Here is a 21,002-nt window from a genome sequence, read left to right as displayed (position 1 = left end):
AGATAACTAGTAAACAGCAATTCATTGAGTCAGGAGATGTCTGTCAGGATGCCACTGGAAATGATGTGAGGCTGTTTTATTTATAATCCTCATGAATAATCTGGTAGGAGTAGGGGCATTTTACTAATATGTACTGCTATTCCTACAGGATACTATTGTGTTTCTACACTCTGGATGCACACGGGTTTATGTCGGCGTCTTTTGCTTTAATGGAAAATGCATATGAAAAACCTTTATCCAGAGTGATGAGTGTACCATATGTACACATCTTTATAAGATTAGAGCCCCATTGTGGCTTAAAGTGCTGAGTTTCTCCTCTCCTTGTAATCCATTTTGGTTCCTTTACACTGACAGTCCCTGCAAGTGGAGATCCTTTGAAGAGGCATAACCGAAAAAATGCAGCAGGTAGTCTAAGTAGCGACTCAGGGGGGAAAGTAAGTGTTAGACCCACAAGATGTTGTCGCTTAAGGGATAACTCTGTTCAATTAATTGAAAAAATGAAAAGCATGACTAGCCACATCCAGACACCACAGATGTCAACTAGCACCCAACTACTGATATTCAGATTTGTGCCTCATGTAATGCAGCCAGAGAGCAAAATACTTGGAGAGAATAATATTTGAAAATCTTTTCTCCTTGTCTTCAATAAAATATTCATTATTGATGGTAATTTATTTAATTGCTCATTTTTATATTATATATTGCTATTTTATAAAGCTCCCATCAGAGGCATCAGATACTAGACATTTTAGGGGGAAAAAAAAAAAAGACTCAAAATGGCTAAAAATGAAAAGGCCCAGGATCTGGCCAGTTAAAAAATACATCAAAGTGGGTTGTGATGATTTGGAGTTTTGAAGGAGAATTATCCAAAAAAGAAAAGATTGTGAAAAATAAGAGACATGACCAAGAATGAACTGGCCCAGATCGAAGGGCTTCATACCAAGACTTAAAGACTGCATCAGAAGAACTCTGCCAAATATATTCAGGAAGTCCCTTAAATCAATATCCTGAATCAGAACTGACAACAAGGACATCTAACTGCCTAAGAGAAACATAGGGGAGCAGGATGTCTTAAGTGCTAGACTGAGGACAGAATGAGGGTAGCAGATGTTACTAATGCCTTTGCCTCCTTCATGAGGGGAAAACCATATTCTGCAGCTTCTGAGAACACTTGCAGAGCACTTTCCATATTCAAAGCACTAGACAAACATGAATTAAGTAATCCTCACAACATCCTATGCAATAAGCAAAATTGAAGTCCAAGTAGGAGCAAATTAGCCAACTGCTGAATGCTTGTCTTGAGGACAAAGAGAGATAAAAGGACAGCTTCTGGAGTATGTGGAAATGATAACAGTTAATCTGAGGTACTGGTGCAATATGGACTTCCATGCTGAAGCTCCTTAATTCTGGACCTTGCACCTCAAAAAGAAGAGTGCACAAATCTCCCAATTTCCTATAGGCATTTTGCTCAATTCACTGAATTGCCTCAGTTTAATTCTGATTGAACTTGAGCCAGTTGCCTCTTACCCAAGCAAAAAATGTCTACAGGTTAATGAGATAGTTGAGACAGCTCAACAGGTAAAGAGACAAGCAGCTGTGTATCACTGGTGATATCTCAGCCCACTACAATCCTTTACAATATCTCCTAGTATTCTCATATATAAAATTATGTAATCATAAAAAAAAACTAGGGCTGGAAGGGATTTCAAGACATCATTAGTTCATCCCCCTGCACTGAGACAGGATTAAGTATACTTAGACCATCCCTGACAGGTGTCTGTCTAATCTGTTCTTTGAAACCTCTTTAAACTAGCCCTGAACATGTCTGAAGACTTATCAGGTCCTTCCTCAGCCTTCTCTTCTCTAGACTAAACATGCCCAGTTCTTTGAACCATTCCTCATAGGTCATGTTTTCTAAACCTTTGATATTTTTCTCTCTCTCATCTGAACTCTTTCCAGTCTGTTCACATCTTTCTTAAAGAGTGTGCCCAGATGTTGAATATTGGAGGTCAGGGGAATTGTGGCACCCCATAAAGGGAACTCAGGTGATGACATGGCAAGTGTCCATCACCAGCTTTGAGGCCTTTTGTAATAAGAATGAGCTCAACCACTGAAGAGCTGTTTTGAGCACTACTGCCAAATGTTGCAACCTACCCATCAATACCCCGTTTTCAATGGTATAAAAGCTTGCCAGTAGATCAGTAGCATCAAGGACGGGATACTTTTTGCCATTGTTCACAGATGACTGTTCCTCAGTGTGGCTATTGCTATGTCATTAAATGGTCTTGATCCAAATGGAAAGATGTTTAAAAAAACAAAACATACTGGATTTGAAAGTCTTTACTTTCTCAGCGATCTTCTCTCCAGTTTCTAATCTTTGCCTTTGGCAGAAGATTATCAAGATGTCAATCTAAATAGGTTCTCTATGACCCCCCCAAAAGCTTTTTAAAGCAGTGGGCTCACCATGATGCTTTTAGGCTGGGATTTTCAAAGGAGACTTTGGCCTATTCTACACACAATTTTTGTACTGGTTATAACCGTCATTGATTTTTTAAAAACTGAATAGTTATACCAGTACAACCCCTAGGGTGGACACAGTTATACCGGTATAAAAGCACCTTATACTGGTCTAGCTTATTATTCTTCCCATATGGGAATAGCTATGCTAATATAAAGCACCTTTATACAATTATACATTCATCCATAGTAGGGATTGTACTGGTATAACTATGATGGTTTTAGTTAAACCAGTATAACTTCTGTGGGTAGACAAACCCTAAGAGAATTAGACACCCCACTTTCACTGGAAATTGAGGACCAGATTTGTAATGGTATTTAGGTGCCTAAAGATTCTGATAGATGCCTAGTTGGGTTTTAAAAAACAGATGGGCACCTAAGGAGTTAGGTACCTTTGAAAATCCCCTAGGTTCCTATTTGCATCTTTAGGTGCCTAAATACCTTTGTGAATCTGGTCCTAGGGTCTAGGTTTACAAAAGGACTTAAGCACCTAACTTCCACTTTAGGTACCTAAATCCCAGAATCAGACCCCACTGGTATTCACAAAACCCCTACTCAATTGGCCCAGAATCCTATAGGCACCTAAACTCATTTGATGCATTAAAAGTTCCCAAGCTGCCTACATTTCTGCCTCTGCACATGTGCACTGCCTCACCGCACCAAGTGTCCAGACACCTGAACTCCAGAGCGAGTCATGAATGGGGGAAGACAGGCGTTCCTCCACCTAACTTGTTGGCAAGGCCCAGACAAGCAAACATGCTCAGATCTCACCTACCAGCTTGGGCCCCTATAGGTGAGCTTATACAAAACCGCAGGGTGGGGGTGGGGAAAGAAGAGGACTCACCTGAGATAGTGCTCTGGTACATCTCTTGGTACTCACCTGAGATGTGGGAGACATCCAGTTCTAGACCCCCTTTACCTGAAAGAGAGAGAATTTGAATAGGCATCTGCCACCTCTCATGTGAGTACTCTAACCACTGGAACATAGGATGTTCTGATGTGGGGCTCCTTCAGTCTCATCTATTTAATCTGTTTCACGGAGGATAAATAATTTAAAAAAATCATTGGAGCATGAGGACTGGATCTTGGGTCTCCCACACGAGAGCTCTAACCACCAGGCTACAGTCTCATTCCCATGTTTTCTCTCTCTCTCTCGGGCCCAATAGTGAAGCTATTGAAGTGTAACTGAATAATGGAAGAATCATTGGGCCAGCGACAGCACAAGCACAAGCCTGACTCTGTGCTCTGTAAAGCACTGACCTGAGAGATCCAGAATTTAGTCGTCCTGTTCCTATGGATATTTTAATTATTTATCCACAGTGGAACAGGTTCAACAGAGGAGACCAAGGGAACCACATCAGAATATTCCATAGCCCTATACACTTAGGACATGTAGAAAACAAGATGCTCTTAAAAAGTTAATAACTATTTTAACTTGTGTAATAGTTAAAATATACCTTTAGTTGCTTTCTAAACTGTCAGAGGTGCTTGTACTTTAGCAATTCAGTTCCTATTGACTTTAGAGGGAGTTATATATGGTAGTTAAATTCTGTTCAACTTGGGTAATTTTTCCTAACAGTGACACAGGTAGTATCAAGATAATACCAATTATGATGATAAACATTCTTACCGCTAATGGTAAATCAATAAAATGTAATTGGCTTCTATAGCCAAAGCCACTACAAAAGCTGTGTTATTTGACACATAGCACTTTATAGTTTCCTTTATCGCTTTCAGTGTTATAAACAGATTTAAGACCAAGTGAGGTGGGATGAGCCTTATTTTACTAGCTTCAAAACTACATTGTATAAGCCCAAATTATAAAGGCATCTGCAGCAGTTGCATAATTAAGGTTGTGTTGAGATTTGCACTTAGGGCAGGATTAAAATCCTTGGTTTACACTTCAATGCTTGATTTTAGTCTGCACATTTGGCACAATAATGTTTTATTGATTTGTCTACATAATTTTTTTCAGGAAAATATTTACTATTGTAGAGAAAATGCTTTCAAATGCTCCCTTTTTGCCCACATTTCTTTGGGCTAGCTAAACAACCTCACTCCTACAATCCTACAAATTCTCCTACTTGGATACATTGGACATAGCATAAGCTACTTCTGAACTTTTTAAAAAAGTCAGTCCTTTGATTCAGGATAGCTGGTTTGAGCTGCACTGAGAGTAGCTGATGGAAATGTCAAGTTCTGCACCTTCTTCTGTTTTTCTGATCATGCCAGTTTGCTCACTAGTCCATTCATCCCAAAGACTATAGGGAGATAGGCTCGGCAGTAGCAGGCAAAGCTGGCACATTGCCTGGAGTTCTAGGGGCCTAAGGGGTTGCACAGGCCTTTGGGAAGACCAGATATAAAACTGTGCTGTACCATTTAGAAACCCAGCACAGAAGTTACAGCCCAGCAGTAGGATGGACTGAGGAGGCACTTCCCTAGGGGTGTTCTAGTTAGTCTCATGTTGGAGGTTTGAGGCCCCGTGATGCAGATACTATAATTGGCACATTTAAAGAAACCCGATTGTAAACTATGTCCACATTAAAAAAAAAATCCTTCTAATCACAATCTTCCTACACATCACGCTTCAACATAACCATCAACTAAAAATCTACAATTTAACGTAAACCTTCTATTTCAGTTCAACTTCCATTTTTAACCTCTCTACGCAGCAAGAGATAAAGGATGGCCATCTTGTGTGAAGGTGGAGGCATGCTATTTTGGGTGAGATAACGAGTAGAAAACAAAATGCTGGGTTAGGTTGCAAGGGTGATGACTAAATTAGGGATTTTCTGGCTTTTTATGGTTGTAACAGGGCATGCTGGCTTATTACATGCAGGCCTTTTACTAATTTCAGCCTAGAAAGAGGCATTTTTGGAGTTGTAGATCTCAAGGATCATGGAAACTATGGGAATAGAGGCAGGTCTATAAATCATTTCCCTCTTCTGAATGAGACCTGTGCTGAAGGAGCTGATAAAGAGACCTGAGAACTCTTGGAGGAGGTAGAGGGGTAAAATTGTTCATTTGGTAAAGGATGGCATGTGAGTCCCCACTCCAAGGGGTGAAGATTTTGGATTTGTAAGAAAAGGTTGTGACGTTGTGCAGTCTATATGGTTTTATAAAAATATGATAATAAGTGAATATAATGTAACTGGGATATGCTTCATGCAAAAGGTCTCTTGTAAGGTATCATTACAAAGCTTATAATCTACTGAGTGTGATCATCCTGTTTGTATAAAAGTACCACTTGTATCTAAAACTAGAAATCTAAAATATAACTCTGAGGGCCTATTGTAATTATGCAAAGCGTGGGCCATTAATGGTGGTTTGAAATCTTGATGACTCCCATTAACCAGGACCATTGTCTGCAGATGGCTGTATTTTACCTGTAAGTCTTCCTGTGTGCTGGCAAGTGTGTAATGAAGTCTTGCAGTGACATGTGATCATGTCACCTGAACTGGAATCCATCTTTAACCTGGTGCTTTTCCAGTGAGGGGGGGGGTGAAACCCAGAGGGACAAAGGGTTCCCGCAGGATGCAAAAGATATATAAAGGGGTGGAACGGAACAGGAAGAGAGAGGAGCCATCATGAAGAATCTCCTAGCGACTACCTAAGCTGGAACAAGAGCTGTACCAGGGGAAAGAATTGTGCCCAGGCCTGGAAGGTGTCCAGTCTGAGGAAAAAACGTACTGAAGCCTCTCTAAGGGTCAGATTATCTGTATTTAGTTTGATTAGACATAGATTTGCGCATTTTATTTTATTTTATTTTATTTGGTGACTTACTTTGTTCTGTCTGTTACTACTTGGAACCACTTAAATCCTACTTTCTGTATTTAATAAAATCACTTTTTACTTATTAATTAACTCAGAGTATGTATTAATACCTGAGGGAGCAAACAACTGTGCATATCTCTCTATCAGCGTTATAGAGAGCGAACAATTTATGAGTTTACCATGCATAAGCTTTATACAGGGTAAAACGGATTTATTTGGGTTTAGACCCCATTGGGAGTTGGGCATCTGAGTGCTAAAGACAAGCAGACTTCTGTGAGCTATTTTCAGGTAAATCTGCAGCTTTGGGGCAAGTAATTCAGACCCTGGGTCTTCGTTGGAGCAGATGGGAGTGTCTGGCGCAGCAAGACAGCGTGCTGGAGTCCTGAGCTGGCAGGGAAAACAGGAGCAGTATTAGTCTTGGCACATCAGTTGGCAGCTCCCAGGGGGGTTTCTGTGATCCAACCCATCACAAGGGTGTTGACTTGGTAGTTTTGAGAGTTGTGTTATCTGGAAGGGATGGTGTATTCAATCTGGTAAGGGGAGCAAGGGAGACAATGAAGTAGCGGCAGCAGCACCTGCTTTTAAACTATTTTTCAAATTTCAACTATATTTCTATACTGTTGTGCTGGAAGAACTCAATGGCTGTCATCTTTGATCCGCAGACAGTTGCAGACCTGGTTAAAGCCAATTGGTGAACTAAGCACCCTTGTTTCAGTCTAAGTGGAAGGAGTAATTAATACTCCTTTATGTAGTGATAGCTGGAAACAGTAGGAGGCTATTGGCCCAGTGTCTTCAGCAGATGGCAAAGCTTGAGCAGGGCTAAGCCATGTGGTGTGAGGGGTTTCCCTGGGATTGGTTACAAGCAGGAGGGCTGGGAAAATGTTTGTCAAGCTGTGTGTTAGATGCAGAAAGCCAGGATGCAGCAATTGAAACAATCAAGCATGGCCCCGAGTGAGGTCAGAGACACAGAGCTCCTGGTGCACAGAACTGACTAGAGGGCACATTTGGAAATAGTGAACAAGGAAGGCATGCTGTCTGTTCTTACTATAATCAGGGAAACAGGATTTTGCACATTCTTTGTAATAGGATGGATTGATCTAAATCAAAGTGATTTAAAGTGCTGATTTTATTATTTATGTAACAAGCAGGAAACCTTGATTTAAAACATCAATTTTAATCTTGGTTTATATTTTTACTTTTCCTAAAGAGATGTTGATCCTCCTTAAAACATGCTGATTTGCAATTAAATATAACCTTTACACTAAATTTGGTACTCTTTTTTGCTAACTAGGATATACTATCTATGCATGCTTTTTATACAAGTAATTATTTACCTCAAATTACATTTATTCAGATTCTTAAATTTTACCTTTTAATTATGTTAGAAAATGGTTAATGATGCATTTCTTATTGAATAGATTAATTTTTTAATTGCAACTCATGTCAAGCAGTATTTGGATGGAAGCTGGAATTCAATTAAAATTCACAAAACTAGTATTTTAAAATAGTTTTATGTAAACTAATAAACAACCTTAAATGTGCGAGATACATAAGGAAAGTAGCAAAACATGTTTTGCATTTAAAACTGGTTTATTTTTAAACAAAGAAAGTTCTGTAGTTGGAGTATTGAACTGATTGCTTCGGGTCACCATGTCCTTCAAGGTTTTAAAACTAGTAGATCCCACCCTCACATATTTTTATTCAGAGTGGTAGCGGAAACAAACTTTCATGCTTTTTCAACCACTTCGTTTCTTATCTTTGAATGAACTAGTCATTGAACTGAACTAGTCAAATAAACTGAAATGAAGACAATATGGTATTCTCTTTGTACTTGCAAAAGAGGCTACTGTGGTCAAAACTGGTTTAGCATTTCAACAAATTCTGGTTCATGTCCTTAGCCAGTGACTTCCACCAATTCAATGGTTTGATTTTCTTTAAAGCTTTGGCAGCAAATATTGGCTTGAATATTTTTTATTTAACTTTAAATTATTTTAATAGATTATACTAAATTGAGGCCTTAATATAGATTTAATCATTTCAAATTTATATATATTTTTAAAAGAAATGTATTTAAATTTTAAAAATCTAAATAAATAAACCAAATTTTTAAAATATTTTTAATCCATACTGCTTTGTAAATAAACAGGATTGTACCAAATAATACACCTCTACCCCGATACAATGCTGTCCTCGGGAGCCAAAAAAATCTTACCGCGTTATAGGTGAAACCGCGTTATATCGAACTTGCTTTGATCCACCGGAGTGCTCAGCCGCGCCCCCCCCCCAGAACACTGCTTTACCGCGTTATATCTGAATTCATGTTATATCGGGTAGCGTTACATAGGGGTAGAGGTGTATATCTGTCCCATATAATCAATTTCTCCTCCTCACAGAAACAATCCTGCAAGGCCCAGAATATTGGCTAATCACCCAGGCCAATCAGACAACAATATGTGTAGGGGTAGATGTTATTGGGAAGCCTATATTGTTTTTTAATGAAATATTTGGTGGAATATAGATAACGCAACTAAATAAAACTGAGCATTGATATTCTTTTGTACAGTCTTACTCATTGCTTCTGGTGAACTTAGTTATCCCTGGAGAACTGCAAAATCTAAAAACCAGAAGAATATATTGAATGTATTTAGCTAAATCAATGGCTCATAAAATATAGCACTGATTTTTCAGACTAAACAAGAACATAAATTGCCAAGACACACAGTGATAACCCACATTATGAAACTTGATACGCTATCCGTTCATAATAGCCACAGATTGAAGCCTGCACAAATCCTTGCTATTGGTGGAAATGGTGACTGCTCCAGCTTTTACTCTAATAGCAAGCATTGTCAAGAAATCACTTTGTTACAGTTTACTGTTAGAGTTCCAGATTTCAACCCAGTTTATTAACTGCATAACCACACACTAATATAAATGAACAGGTTTTATAATTGCTGATAGTGCATAGGGCAAGAGTTTTCTGACTGCATACAGAGTATGTATAAACAAATAAACCAGGCTTAATTACTGAATTGGAGCCATGATATCGGTCATGCAGTCATCTGAAGCAAGACACAAAAATATAATTCACTTCTGTTAAATAAGGCTTTTATTGCCACCTGGTGGACAATTGCCAGTAACTGATTTGAAAAAAACACATGACAATGAGTAAAGATGCATAGCCTTGTAAACACAGGGCCAAGTTCATTCTGTGCGAATCTGTGATTTCATTACTGTTACATAAGGGATGAGTTTAGCCCACAATCCATGGAAGAAATTTGCTTGACAATCTAAACCCACAAGGCACAAAGCTATTGATTACATAATGCATTATTGCAAACCCCAAGAACTCAAATCATGAGACTCTAAAAATATTTTTTGGGGTTCACTTTATTTGCCTTTTAGTTTGAGTATTTAGTATACATTTGGTTCATGATTTCAGGCTTTCCTCCGCAATCATGAGGGCCAAAAGTCCCCCCCCCCCCTAAAAACTCCAGTTCTCACAAGTGCATATCTCCAGGAGCTGGAGCTTTAAGAATAACCTCCAAATATTATGAGACTTGCAATTAAACTCATGAAAGTTGGCAACACTGATGATGGGTGCCTAGGTCTCTTATTCAAAACAGTCCGACATGTTAATTCATCTATGAATCTACAGCAGTGATTCTCAACCTATTTACCATTGTGGGCTGCATATGCAGCTCTCTATGTGTTATGTGGGCCGCATCCACACAATATATATACTGCCTGTATGGCCCTGAGGATGTCACATGGGCCGCAGCTGTGTGCTGATTGGGCCACAAACGGCCTGCGAGCCACCGGTTGAGAACCACTGATCTACAGTAACCAATTCTACTGCAGCAGCCATAGTTTAACATAAACAGGGCCAGTCCTAGATTTTCAAGGTACCCCATCCAGATTCCACTCCCGCTACCACCATGGCTGCACTCCTCACCTTTACTAAACACAGTGCTTAATTTGTATTGGACCTGAGCACCTCTCCCAGCATCTCTAAGCATGGCAGTTCATAGCCCCGGCACCTCTGGGTTGCTGCATCAGTTTTGAATGTAAAACATTGCTTGAGCCCTGGCACCTCTTTCATTACAAATTAAGCACTGACTAAACAGCACAACCCTACCCACATCTGCCTCCGGTTTAATTGTTCCGTAGCCCTCCCCTGTCCATTCTGTGAGGATTCTTAGGCCAAAGGAGTGCAGGAGGGTGAGAAAGAGTGAGTGCATGCACAAGAAATTTGACTTCTCAGATCATGTTTAAGATCAGGCACAGTTGCAGACAGGAAGAGGAGTTAAGTTTGCAAATTAGCGGCCTGATTCTGCTAAATTTATGCTTAGTGGTATTTATTCACTCAGTCAGATTAATAGATTATAAAGCCAGAAGGGACCATTATGATCATCTAGTCTGACCTCCTGCATAACACAGGCCAAAGAACCTCCCCTCACCTAATTTCTGCATCAAGCCCGTCGCTTCTGTTTGAGCTAGACCATATCTTTCAGAAAGATATCAAGTCTGGATTTAAAGACTTTGAGTGATAGGGAATTCACCACATCCTTAGATAATTTGTTCTGATGGGTTAATTGCCATTGCTGTTTCAAAATGTAAACCTTATTTCTAGTCTGAATTTGTCTAGCTTCAGCTTCCAGATGTTGTATCTTCTCATAACAGAGGCAGGAAGATGGGGAGTTCAGAGGTGCCATTAGAATCGTTGGCCATGCAGTAGTCTGTCTTCAGCTTCTTAATTCACGCTCTGCATTGTTCTCAGTCAATTCTCAGTGCCGCCAGCCACTTGGATATAGCTTTGTAGTTATTTCCACTACATGCATCTGAAGAAGTGGGTATTCACCCACGAAACCTCATGCTCCTATACGTCTGTTAGTCTATAAGGTGCCACGGGACTCTTTGCTGCCTTTGTAGACATGTTAATTTCTTGGGTTTTTACTGAAGACGAAAATCTTGCTCGCCTTATATCAGAGGTTAACGAGAATCCAGCTGTGTTCCTCTGGCCTCTTGGCAATGCACTTGATGCAGGACTTCTTAGTGATGGCCACACTAGTACACAAGAGGTTTAGCTGTGTTTCCAGTTGAGCAGTCTGCGTGGTAATGAAGAGTTAAACGCCAAGTAGCTGAATTTGAACCAGGAAGTTGCTTCCAGTTCCTGGGAAGTGAGTGGGAAGTTTTGGGATGGAAGAGCTGGCAAACTCAGCCCCAGAAGATTGTGGGATAGCATTGGCAGACTCTCCAGACCCAAGTCTGGTGACCCGGGCTTCAGCTGCATCCATACTGCAAAATATCCGCATCACAGGACTCAGGCTCTGACCCTCCCTCTAGCAGGGTCCACAGGCCTGAGTCCAGAAGGATTCCTGGCCCAATTCTAATTTCTGTGTGGATGGAAGTGGGGCTTGGTCTTAAAATGGAGTCAGAGATCGGGTCTAGTGTGTTGTGTAGACATACCCTATATCTCTAACAGCATGAGAATTTTTGCCATCATCTACTTAAAAAAACAAAAACAAAAAAATTCTGAATGTTACAGAAATAGAAAACTGTCAATCATCATGATCACTTCAGCATTTCCAAGCTGTAAAACAACTTTGGAGGAAACCTGGACAAACTCATGGGTTTGTGTCAATCCTTATAGTTTTCAGATAACAGTAAGAATGAGCTTTGCTTTGTGGATTTTTGGTTTCATTCAGATTATAAATACAAAGTGAATATTAGGATGTGGAGTGTTCTGGCTTACAGAGAATGACCTGATGAAGTTAAATTTACAAGTTTCACACAAATGGAGACTACTTACCTGTAACTGGAGGTTCTTCAAGATGTTTTTTCCCTATCTGTATTCCAAACATGGTATGCGTGCGCTCCATGGTCCTGAGACTGGAGATTTGTAGCAAGTAGTGTCTGTTGGACTGCACCTGCGGCAGGTGCCCTTCTTGTGCTTTGGAATGATGGCATAAAGGATGGCATGGACCTATGTCTCTCCAGTTCCTTCTCTTACCAGGAATCAGAGAAGATCCAAAGCAGAGGGGAAGGAGGGCAGGATAGTCAAATACAGATATGGACCACACATCTTGAAGAACCCCAGGTAACCTCCATTTCTTTTTTGAGTGCTGGTCCCTATGTGTACTCCACAGGTGGGTGATTGGTAAACAGTATTTAAACAAAAGAAGGGTGCAAGATTGCAGGTAGTATAGAGGTCTGTAGTACTGCTGTCCCCATAGCTGCATCTGCAGAAGGGGCCTGAACTTGGGTGTAACTCTTCATAATGGTGGCTGGAACTCCAGGTAGCTGCCTTACAAATGACCTAGGTACCTCTCAAAAAAAGATACTGTTGAGGTTGCTTGTGCTCTCAAAAAGAGTGGGCCCCCGCCTTGTCTGGTGGACAAATACATGCCAACTGATTACACAGAATGATGCATCCAGAGATCCACTTAGAGAGTCTCTGGGCAGATGTTTGTCCTTGCAATCGGTCTGCTATAGCAACAAATAGCCTCAATGTTTTCCTAATCAGTTTTGTTCTTTGCAGATAAAAAGCTTAGGCCTGTCTGACGTTGAGGGAATGCAGTCTCTTTTCTTCGCTCGAAGCATGAGGTTTTGGGAAGAATACCAGTATGTGAATAGGTTGGTTCATGTGAAACTCAAAAATTACCTTGGGAGGAATGTTTGGGTGAAAATGAAGGGAGGCTTTTTCCCTATGAAATATGGTATACAGCAGGTGAGCCATGAGTGCTCCCAGCTTGCTTACCCGTCTGTCTGATATGATGGCAACAAAGAAGGCAATGTTCATGGAAAGGTATGACATGGAACAACGTGGTCCTCGGTCCAAAGGGTGGTGTGATAAGAACAGAGTACCAGGTTGAGGTACCACTGCAGGGTGGACTACCCGTGGAAAGGCCCTAATGAAACCTTTCAAGAACTGACTCATAGTCAGGTGAGTAAAGATAGAATGGGCTTCCATCAGGGGATTAAGGCACTGATTGCTGCCAGATGGACTCGCAACAAACTAATAGAAAGTCCTGAGGTCTGGTGATTCTGGTGATAACTGATTATGTTGTGTCCAGGTAGAGAAATGCCTCCATTTTGCTAGATAGCAGAAGAGTTTCCACCAGAAAGTGTTAGCATTGAGGACAGCTTGGACAGCCTCTGAACATGAATGTTCTAGGTCTGATGCCCATCCAAATACCAGGCTGAGATGAAGAGGATCTGGGTTGGGATGTTTGATCCTGCTGTTCTGCTGAGTTAACAAATCTGGAAAGAGAGAGATACTGACAGGAGAATGGGATAACATTTGTAAGAGATCAGAAACCAAAACTGTCTGGGCCAATTTGGTATAATGAGGATGACCCTGACGTAGTGAATTTTCCACAGAACCTGAGGTAGAAGCCGGTAGGAGGAGGATGGGAGAAAAAGTGTACCTCAGATGGTCTGTCTAGGATAACAGAAGGGCATCACACCTAGAGTCTCTGTCTAATGCGGCTCTGGAGCAGGAGAGATTGAATTTCTTGTTTGTTTGGGAAGTGAACAGGTCCCAACATGGTGTTCCCCACTGGGTGAAAATTTTGTTGAAGACAGAATTGTGTATTTCCCGTTTCTGGTCTGTGGACAAGTGCCTGCTGATATCATCTACCAGAGTTCTGAACACTGGTAGGTATGTTGCCAAGAGTGTGATGTGGTTTCTGATGTATCAGTTCCATAAACTCACTGCCTCTATGCACAGAGGAAGAGATTTTGCTCCGCTCTGTTTTGTCATCATGTCTGATATTATCTGGATGTGATGGAACCAAATAAGGGGGGAGGAATGTGTAGCAGACTAGACGACCTGTCATAGAATCATAGAATATCAGGGTTGGAAGGGACATCAGGAGGTCATCTAGTCCAACCCCCTGCTCAAAGCAGGACCAATCCCCAGACAGATTTTTACCCCAGTTCCCTAAATGGCCCCCTCAAGGATTGAACTCACAACCCTGGGTTTAGCAGGCCAATGCTCAAGCCACTGAGCTATCCCTTACCTCCTTACCTCCTAGAGACTGGTATGCATTTTGGCTTCCCAGGGGACCATGTGATTGTTCATGTGGGCTCCCCACCCTATGAGGGAGGCATCCATAATTAGAGTTGCTTCAGAGGTGGGTGGAAGGAAAGGGACTCCTGATCACACCTGTTTCGGTTTTGCCCACTAGAGAGGTTCTGACCTTTTGGGGAATGGTTACCTTGGTATTTATGTTCTCTCTGTCTGGTGAGTAAACAGACCGAAACCAGGATTGCAGATAATGGAGATAAAGCCTGATGAATGGTGTTATGTATATACGTGAAGCCACGTGGACTAGTAGGAAAAGAGATACAAATTGTGATTGTGATACAAAGTCTGAGGGTGAATTGAGTTATCAGGCTGTTCATGGCCTGAAACTTGGCTATAGGAAAGTAGGCTTTCACTGAGAATGAGTCTAGGGTTGCTCCTATAAAATCTATAGTTTTTGTGGAAGTCAGAATGGACTTTACTTTGTTTACACAAATCTCCAATGATATCAGAGGTGAAGTAAGAATACAGTCACCAACTGGGTCTACTGGCTCAATCTGCCTGTTAGCAGTCAGTCGTCCAGATATAGGAAGACGGTATAGCCATTGCATCTCATCTGGGCCACTACCTCTAAGAAAATCTTTGTGAAGAACCTAGGTGCTGTTGCCAGCCCAAATGGGAATACTCTGAACTGGTAGTGCTCTAGTACTACTACAAATTTGAGAAAATTTGTGTGGGACTGGTGACAATCCACATGAAAGTAAGCATCTTTTACACTGAGAGCCATGAACTACGCGTTCTCTTCTAGGGAAGGAATTATTGCATTATTGCAGGTATCACCCTGCAAAATTTTGCTTTGTGAATAAAGACATTTAGTTGGCGTAGATCCAGAATAGGTCTCCAACCTCCATTTTTCTTGGGAACTATGAAAAATCGGGAGTATAATTAGTTTCCTGGATGTTGGGATGTCACTTGTTCTACCTCTTGATGAAGGATTTTCTCATAAGAGTGGAACTGGAGGCTGGTTGAGGAAAATATGTTCCTCCCCAGAAAATCAAGGCATTTAATGCCCTTGTCAGTTGAAGTCGACTTGGGATGCTGTCCTAGACCTCTCTGTAGCCTCCTGCACCACTAAGGAGTTGGGGGATGGGTGTGTAAATAAAAACCTTACCCCTTTGGTTGGAACAAAAAAGCATTTTTACAGAGCAGGCGCACAGGAGGAATGGGCATGCCCCATCATCCTGATGGGTTCCAAAATGTCCTAGTTAACTGGGATGGCCACCCTACTAAGGCCAGAGGGTTGCAGGATGTCCAAGAGACTGTGTTGAGTGTCATGGACCTCCTTATGACGGATCTGAAGCTCAGCTGCCACCTTCTGCAAAAGCTCCTGGTACTGCCTGTGGTCATCAGGAGAGAAGGGGATGATGGAGCAATTGCCTCATCTGGTGAGGAGGATGACACACCCATTGGGACCAGCAGATCGGGCTCAACTTCCTCCTCTGCAGACTCCGATGGAGGCAGTGTGATTCCTCCATGCATCACAGGTGTCTAGTATATGGAGTCCATGGAGCCCACTAGGGCCAGTTGGAAGGATCGGACAAGGGTGGGGATGTGTGGCCAAGGCTTTGGGTACCAACGGTCCCCTGGGTAGTTGTAACCAGGAGGATGGCAGCTCCAAGACCTCCAGTGTGTTCTGTCTGGACTTGTTTCCCTCAGGGGGAAAGGTTTGTCTGGAACAACAGATTCATCCAGTGAGAAGGTAGATTCCTGTTCTACCGGCAGTGCCACCAGCCCCAGTGGAAGAATGCTCCAGCTTGTGGACATGGTGGGAAAGCATCCTCTCCTCATAGTGGTTTATTCTGGTATTGAAACATCTCTGAGGAGGACTGGCCCAACAGGAGAGGAGACTGATGATAAGGTAAGGCAAAAATGTCCTCTGGTGAGGTAAAGGTTTCAGTCCTTCCCAGAGTTCAGCGTTCCCAGAGTCAGGATCAGCTGATTTGGTGCATCCAATGACTTGGTACTCTGAGGATCCTATCTGGAATGTACCAGAACCGTTGAATGGGGGGTCCAACATAGAACTCCCAGTCAAAACCAGCTGATGCTGATCTTTCAGCCTGTGAGATCAAGATGAAGCCAGTACCAGCAGATCCTCTTTCCTTTGCAACTTCCCTTCCTGGACAGAAGATTTATGTGGACTTAATTCCTTAGGATCCATGCACGAGGACTCACCTGACTTGGACCGACATGGGGAGAGATCATTTTTCTTAGAGGCACATCTGGACAGGGACCTGTCCTTCTGCCTATGATCATGTCCCCCTACTCTCGTGAGAGGGGTTTCTTATGCATAACTAATATACCTCTGTTCTCGAGCTCGTGCCTCAGCCTGGATCCAATTGGGGTCTCGTGGCCTTCTCTGTGAGATGTTTTCACAGACACAGCTCTCATTCCTCACAGGTTCAGGGAGGGAAGGAGAAGCAGATGCTGCACTTAGCAGCCATGTGAGCCTCCCCAAGGTAGTGCTGGTGTTTGTTGCTGATTGAGAAGGAATAGGGGCAAGACATATTGTTCTTAAATCGTGGGACTCTGCATATTCCTTCTCCACAAGGAGAAGCTCCACAAGGGTGGGAGGAACTAAACAAACTATACTAGCCATTAAAACACTAAGTCTAAGCTGACTAAAAACTATTTACAATATACATTTACAGATTCTAACACAACAGAGGATTCCGACTTAGGCTATGTGATATTAAGAAGGAACTGGAGAGGCTCCAGTGCATGCCACCCTTTATTCCCTTGGTCCAGAGCATGAGGGGAGCAATTGTGCAGGTGCAGACCAACCGACACTACTTGCTACAAGTGTCTAGTCTCAGGCAAATGGAGTAAATACATACTCACGTGTGGAATACACATGTAGGGGACCAGCATTTGAAGAGCTACTAACTCTTCTGCCACTCGGGCAGAAGTTCTGTGTTTTACATGTGAACCTGATGTAACATTAGGATACAACTTTTTGTATCTTGGCATATTTTCCTGTAACTTATTCCCCTGTGCCCTAGCTTCTAAAAATCAAAATTTAAAAAGGTGGTGGGTTTGAGGGGGAGGGGGAAAGGAAAGAGTGGTGTTGTAAACAGTGTAGACTGTTTGCTTAATAGCACTGTCTTTTAAAGCACATTAGAAGTGTTAAAATATGCTTAAGATGACAGGAGTGATTCGTGACTAGACAGCTGCTGAGAGAGGCATCAATGACCGGGGAGAGAAATTTGAAATGTAAATTACTCAGAGAAAAAAACCTAAATGCCTTTCTTCCTGGGGTTCAGAATTTAAGAACAATTTTAATGACTCCTGAAATGAAATTCAGTTGTTGTGTCCCATGAAGCTGTCAGAATTTCAACCCTCAGACTTGTTTCATAGGGTTTCTCCTTAATAACTTGCCTGATGCGACCACTGTCTCTACTCCTTCTCCCCGGGTAGGAAGAGGTGATTCTAACTGAGAGCTAGTGTTCATCTGTCCATTTGCTGTTTTGTTATCTTAAGAAGTTGTGAGCTGAACTCTGAACCAGGACTTAGTGTTTCATCATGTTTGAGCACAAGCGAGTGCTGTCCTTCATATCAGACTTTAACTGAGGTCCTTCCTGTCTGAGTGGAAGTTAAGATTTGCTCAACAAGAGTAGGGGATAAACCTAGTACCTTAGATTATTAAAATCAGTTCTAATGGTGACTGGCATCCAAACCTTAAAACAATTATCTGACTCTTTTAATGTCAGTTTGAACCTTCTAAGGTCCCAGACAGGTCCTAGCTATTCTGGGGCCCTACGCAGCCCCCTCACAGGAGGGGGGGCGCCCAGGCCTCCGGGGGGAGGGCTGGCTTGGAAGGCAGAGGGGAACCGCCCCCCAGCACTCACCGGTGGCGCGGCTGGGATCCAGTCGCTGCACTTCACACCACCAGTGAGTGCAGGCCCGGCCCTGCTGCAGTCCTCGGGGGCGGGAAGAGGCGGGGCTGGGGTGGAGCAGGGGCGGGGGCTTTGGGGAAGGGGTGGAGTGGGGGCAGGGCTGGGGCAGAGCAGGGGTGGGAAGCGGCGGGGCTTGGGCCGAGCAGGGGCGGGGGCCATGGGGAAGAGGCAAGGCAGGGCAGGAGCTGGAGCAGCACACAGCTGTGCAGGGCACCAGGAAATTTGGTGCCCCACACAGCTGCATACTTTGCGTATGGGTAGGGGCGGCCCTGGTCCCAGATGTGCATCTCTGCCACTGGTAATCCCCTGTTGATAGAGTACGGTGGTAAGAAGACTGGCACCTAGTCTACACCAGTACTCCTGTTGCCGGCCCAGAGGGCCCAAGGGGGGGGAAACAGGGTTCGTTGCCCGGTGTGTGTCGCACCAATAGACACACCAGGGTGGAGAAGCAAACCAAATTTATTCAAGAGCTCTGAATAGGCACTAGGAAACCAGCATGTCTCAAATCAAGCGCAGCAAATACAAACAAGTTTCCCATTTTATATTCCAAGCTGTTTGTGTACAAGCCTTTGTTCTGTTCTCCCAACAGCAGTTACAGCAGGCATTACATTGTGGCGTGTTAGAAAAGTTTTCGTCCGCATGTTTATCTTTGGCCTTGCAAGCTCTACGTAGTAGGCCTCTCCCTCCTCCTTTCCCCCTCGTTATCACTACTGCTTCTGCTAGTGTGAGCGAAACTTCAGCTGTCTGCTAAAAAAAGCTGACCGTTACATATTCTGCTTCAACATTTAAACATGTAAACGAGGCCCAAATGACTGAGTTATTAGCCTTCGGACTACGGTCCCTCATCTACAATAGAGCTAGTACAGTGTTATCTGAACCAGTTTTAAACATGGTTTAAGAACTCTATTTAGCCTGCCAGAGTTGACATGGCCTAATTCTGGGGCCGGCAACCTTTCAGAAGTGGTGTGCCAAGTCTTCATTTATTCACTCTAATTTAAGGTTTTGCATGCCAGTAATACATTTTAACTTTTTTAGAAGGTCTCTTTCTAAAAGTCTATAATATATAACTCAACTATTGTTGTATGTAAAGTAAATAAGATTTTTAAAGTGTTTAAGAAGCTTAATTTAAAATTAAATTAAAATGCAGAGTCTCCAGGACTCTGGCAGTGTGAGTGCCACTGAAAATCAGCTTGTGTGCCGCCTTTGGCACGCGTGCCATAGGTTGCCTACCCTTGGCCTAAATACTAATATAAGCAACTAAGCACCCTTTAGAAAGGTTCTGATAACATAGTTTAGACTGCATAAACAGAGGTTTACTGTAGCAGCCCAATACTAGGACAGGAATCCTTGTAGCTTCCCCAATTTGGTGTTGCAAACTTTACATGCAATGGTATGTAAACATCTTCTAGAATATGCTAGATAGCTGCACGCTGATAGCTCAAAAGCTAGAGTCTTCACCCTGATTTTTTGACTATAATTCACTCTTTTTAACTTTCCCTGACTCTGTTTACAGTATTTCCTTGCTGATTAACACTTAGGGCAGCTCCGCACCCAGACCCAGATATAACAAGAAGGGTGAGTTAAAATAATCACCAAAGAAAGTGGGTTTTTAAATCACCCCTCTTGTTATTCCAGTGCAAATCTTGATGTGGAAAACACTTATTTTGGAATTGAAGTGACTAAAGTTTATTTGTTAGAGTTTTAGATATAGCAAAATTGACTTTAGCCACTTCTATTCCAAAGTAAGTATCTCCCACCCCAACATACCAAAATCACTAAATTGATTTAGGTAATCAATTTGGTTACATGAGTGCAGATTTGTGTGTAGCCTATCCCTTAGTTGCAATGAGGGTGAGTTTTCCACTGCTTTGTTTCAGTGGAATACTTATTGTCTACTTGAAATACATTAACTGAATAGACTTCCACTGAGGTTGGTTTATTCTAGTTTTGTGATTGAAAGGTTATGAAAGGATGTCTGAGCACAAGCTGACCTCCCTTTGATCCCTCCATACTTGCAGGATACATTTTCACATTTAAGATCATTCCCTTCTATCTCAAAGGCATAGAGCTACTTACAAATATTAACTGCAATCACGCTGACTTATCTCTCTGGTTCCAGTCATCTGTTTAATATAGAGTAGAAGGTCAGATCTACATTAAAAGAGCCTGAAATAATTTATATCACTATACTGACCCCTGCAGAGCTTAACAAAAAGCAGGCAGATGTGTAGCTCATGAATGCAGATCCTCAGCACTTCATTGTGTGCTTGCATTAACAGGGGCTTTGTAACCTTCAAGGAAAAATTCCCTCACCCCAAGAGAGCAAAACTGTCGGCAAATCACAAAACCCCTGTGAATATCAAATACAACACCCTTCCCCCTGTATTTAAACAACATTATGGATGTCTTTTAAAAAAATTAAATACTGAGATGTGATACCATTTAAAGATAGTATTTTTATGCAATAGGTAAAATAATTTTTATCTCCATTCACTAGGATAGAGATTTAATAAGGAGAGATGGAAATTGACTATTTAGAGACACCAAATTCAATATTAGGTGTCAGTAAGGATTAATGAGTCAGGCTATGGGTCAGAAAACATGAGTCAACGTGTATTAACACACACAAAAATCTATTTGCAGTAGAGTGGAACACAGGTCATTCTAAAATCATTAGTGAATTACATTAAAAGACAGCTACGCTTAAGGCACTTGTACTCTGTTGGCAA

General features: G+C 42.0%; 1 protein-coding gene across 4 annotated transcripts in view; it reads right to left on the bottom strand.

The window, feature by feature from the left end:
• The window catches only part of LOC101945396 (neuronal vesicle trafficking-associated protein 1), a 106,821-nt gene that overhangs the window by 55,878 nt on the left and 29,941 nt on the right, over window positions 1–21,002 (bottom strand). For all 4 annotated transcript variants that reach the window (XM_008170154.4, XM_065597081.1, XM_065597084.1 and 1 more), the window contains one exon: window positions 3,362–3,436. In XM_008170154.4, the coding sequence (XP_008168376.3) occupies window positions 3,362–3,436 (75 nt within the window). The remainder of the gene's footprint in view (window positions 1–3,361; window positions 3,437–21,002) is intronic.

This window comes from Chrysemys picta, chromosome 5 (genome assembly GCF_011386835.1).
Source record: "Chrysemys picta bellii isolate R12L10 chromosome 5, ASM1138683v2, whole genome shotgun sequence".
Taxonomy (NCBI): Eukaryota; Metazoa; Chordata; order Testudines; family Emydidae; genus Chrysemys; species Chrysemys picta.
This window is presented reverse-complemented; position numbering and strand designations above follow the sequence as displayed.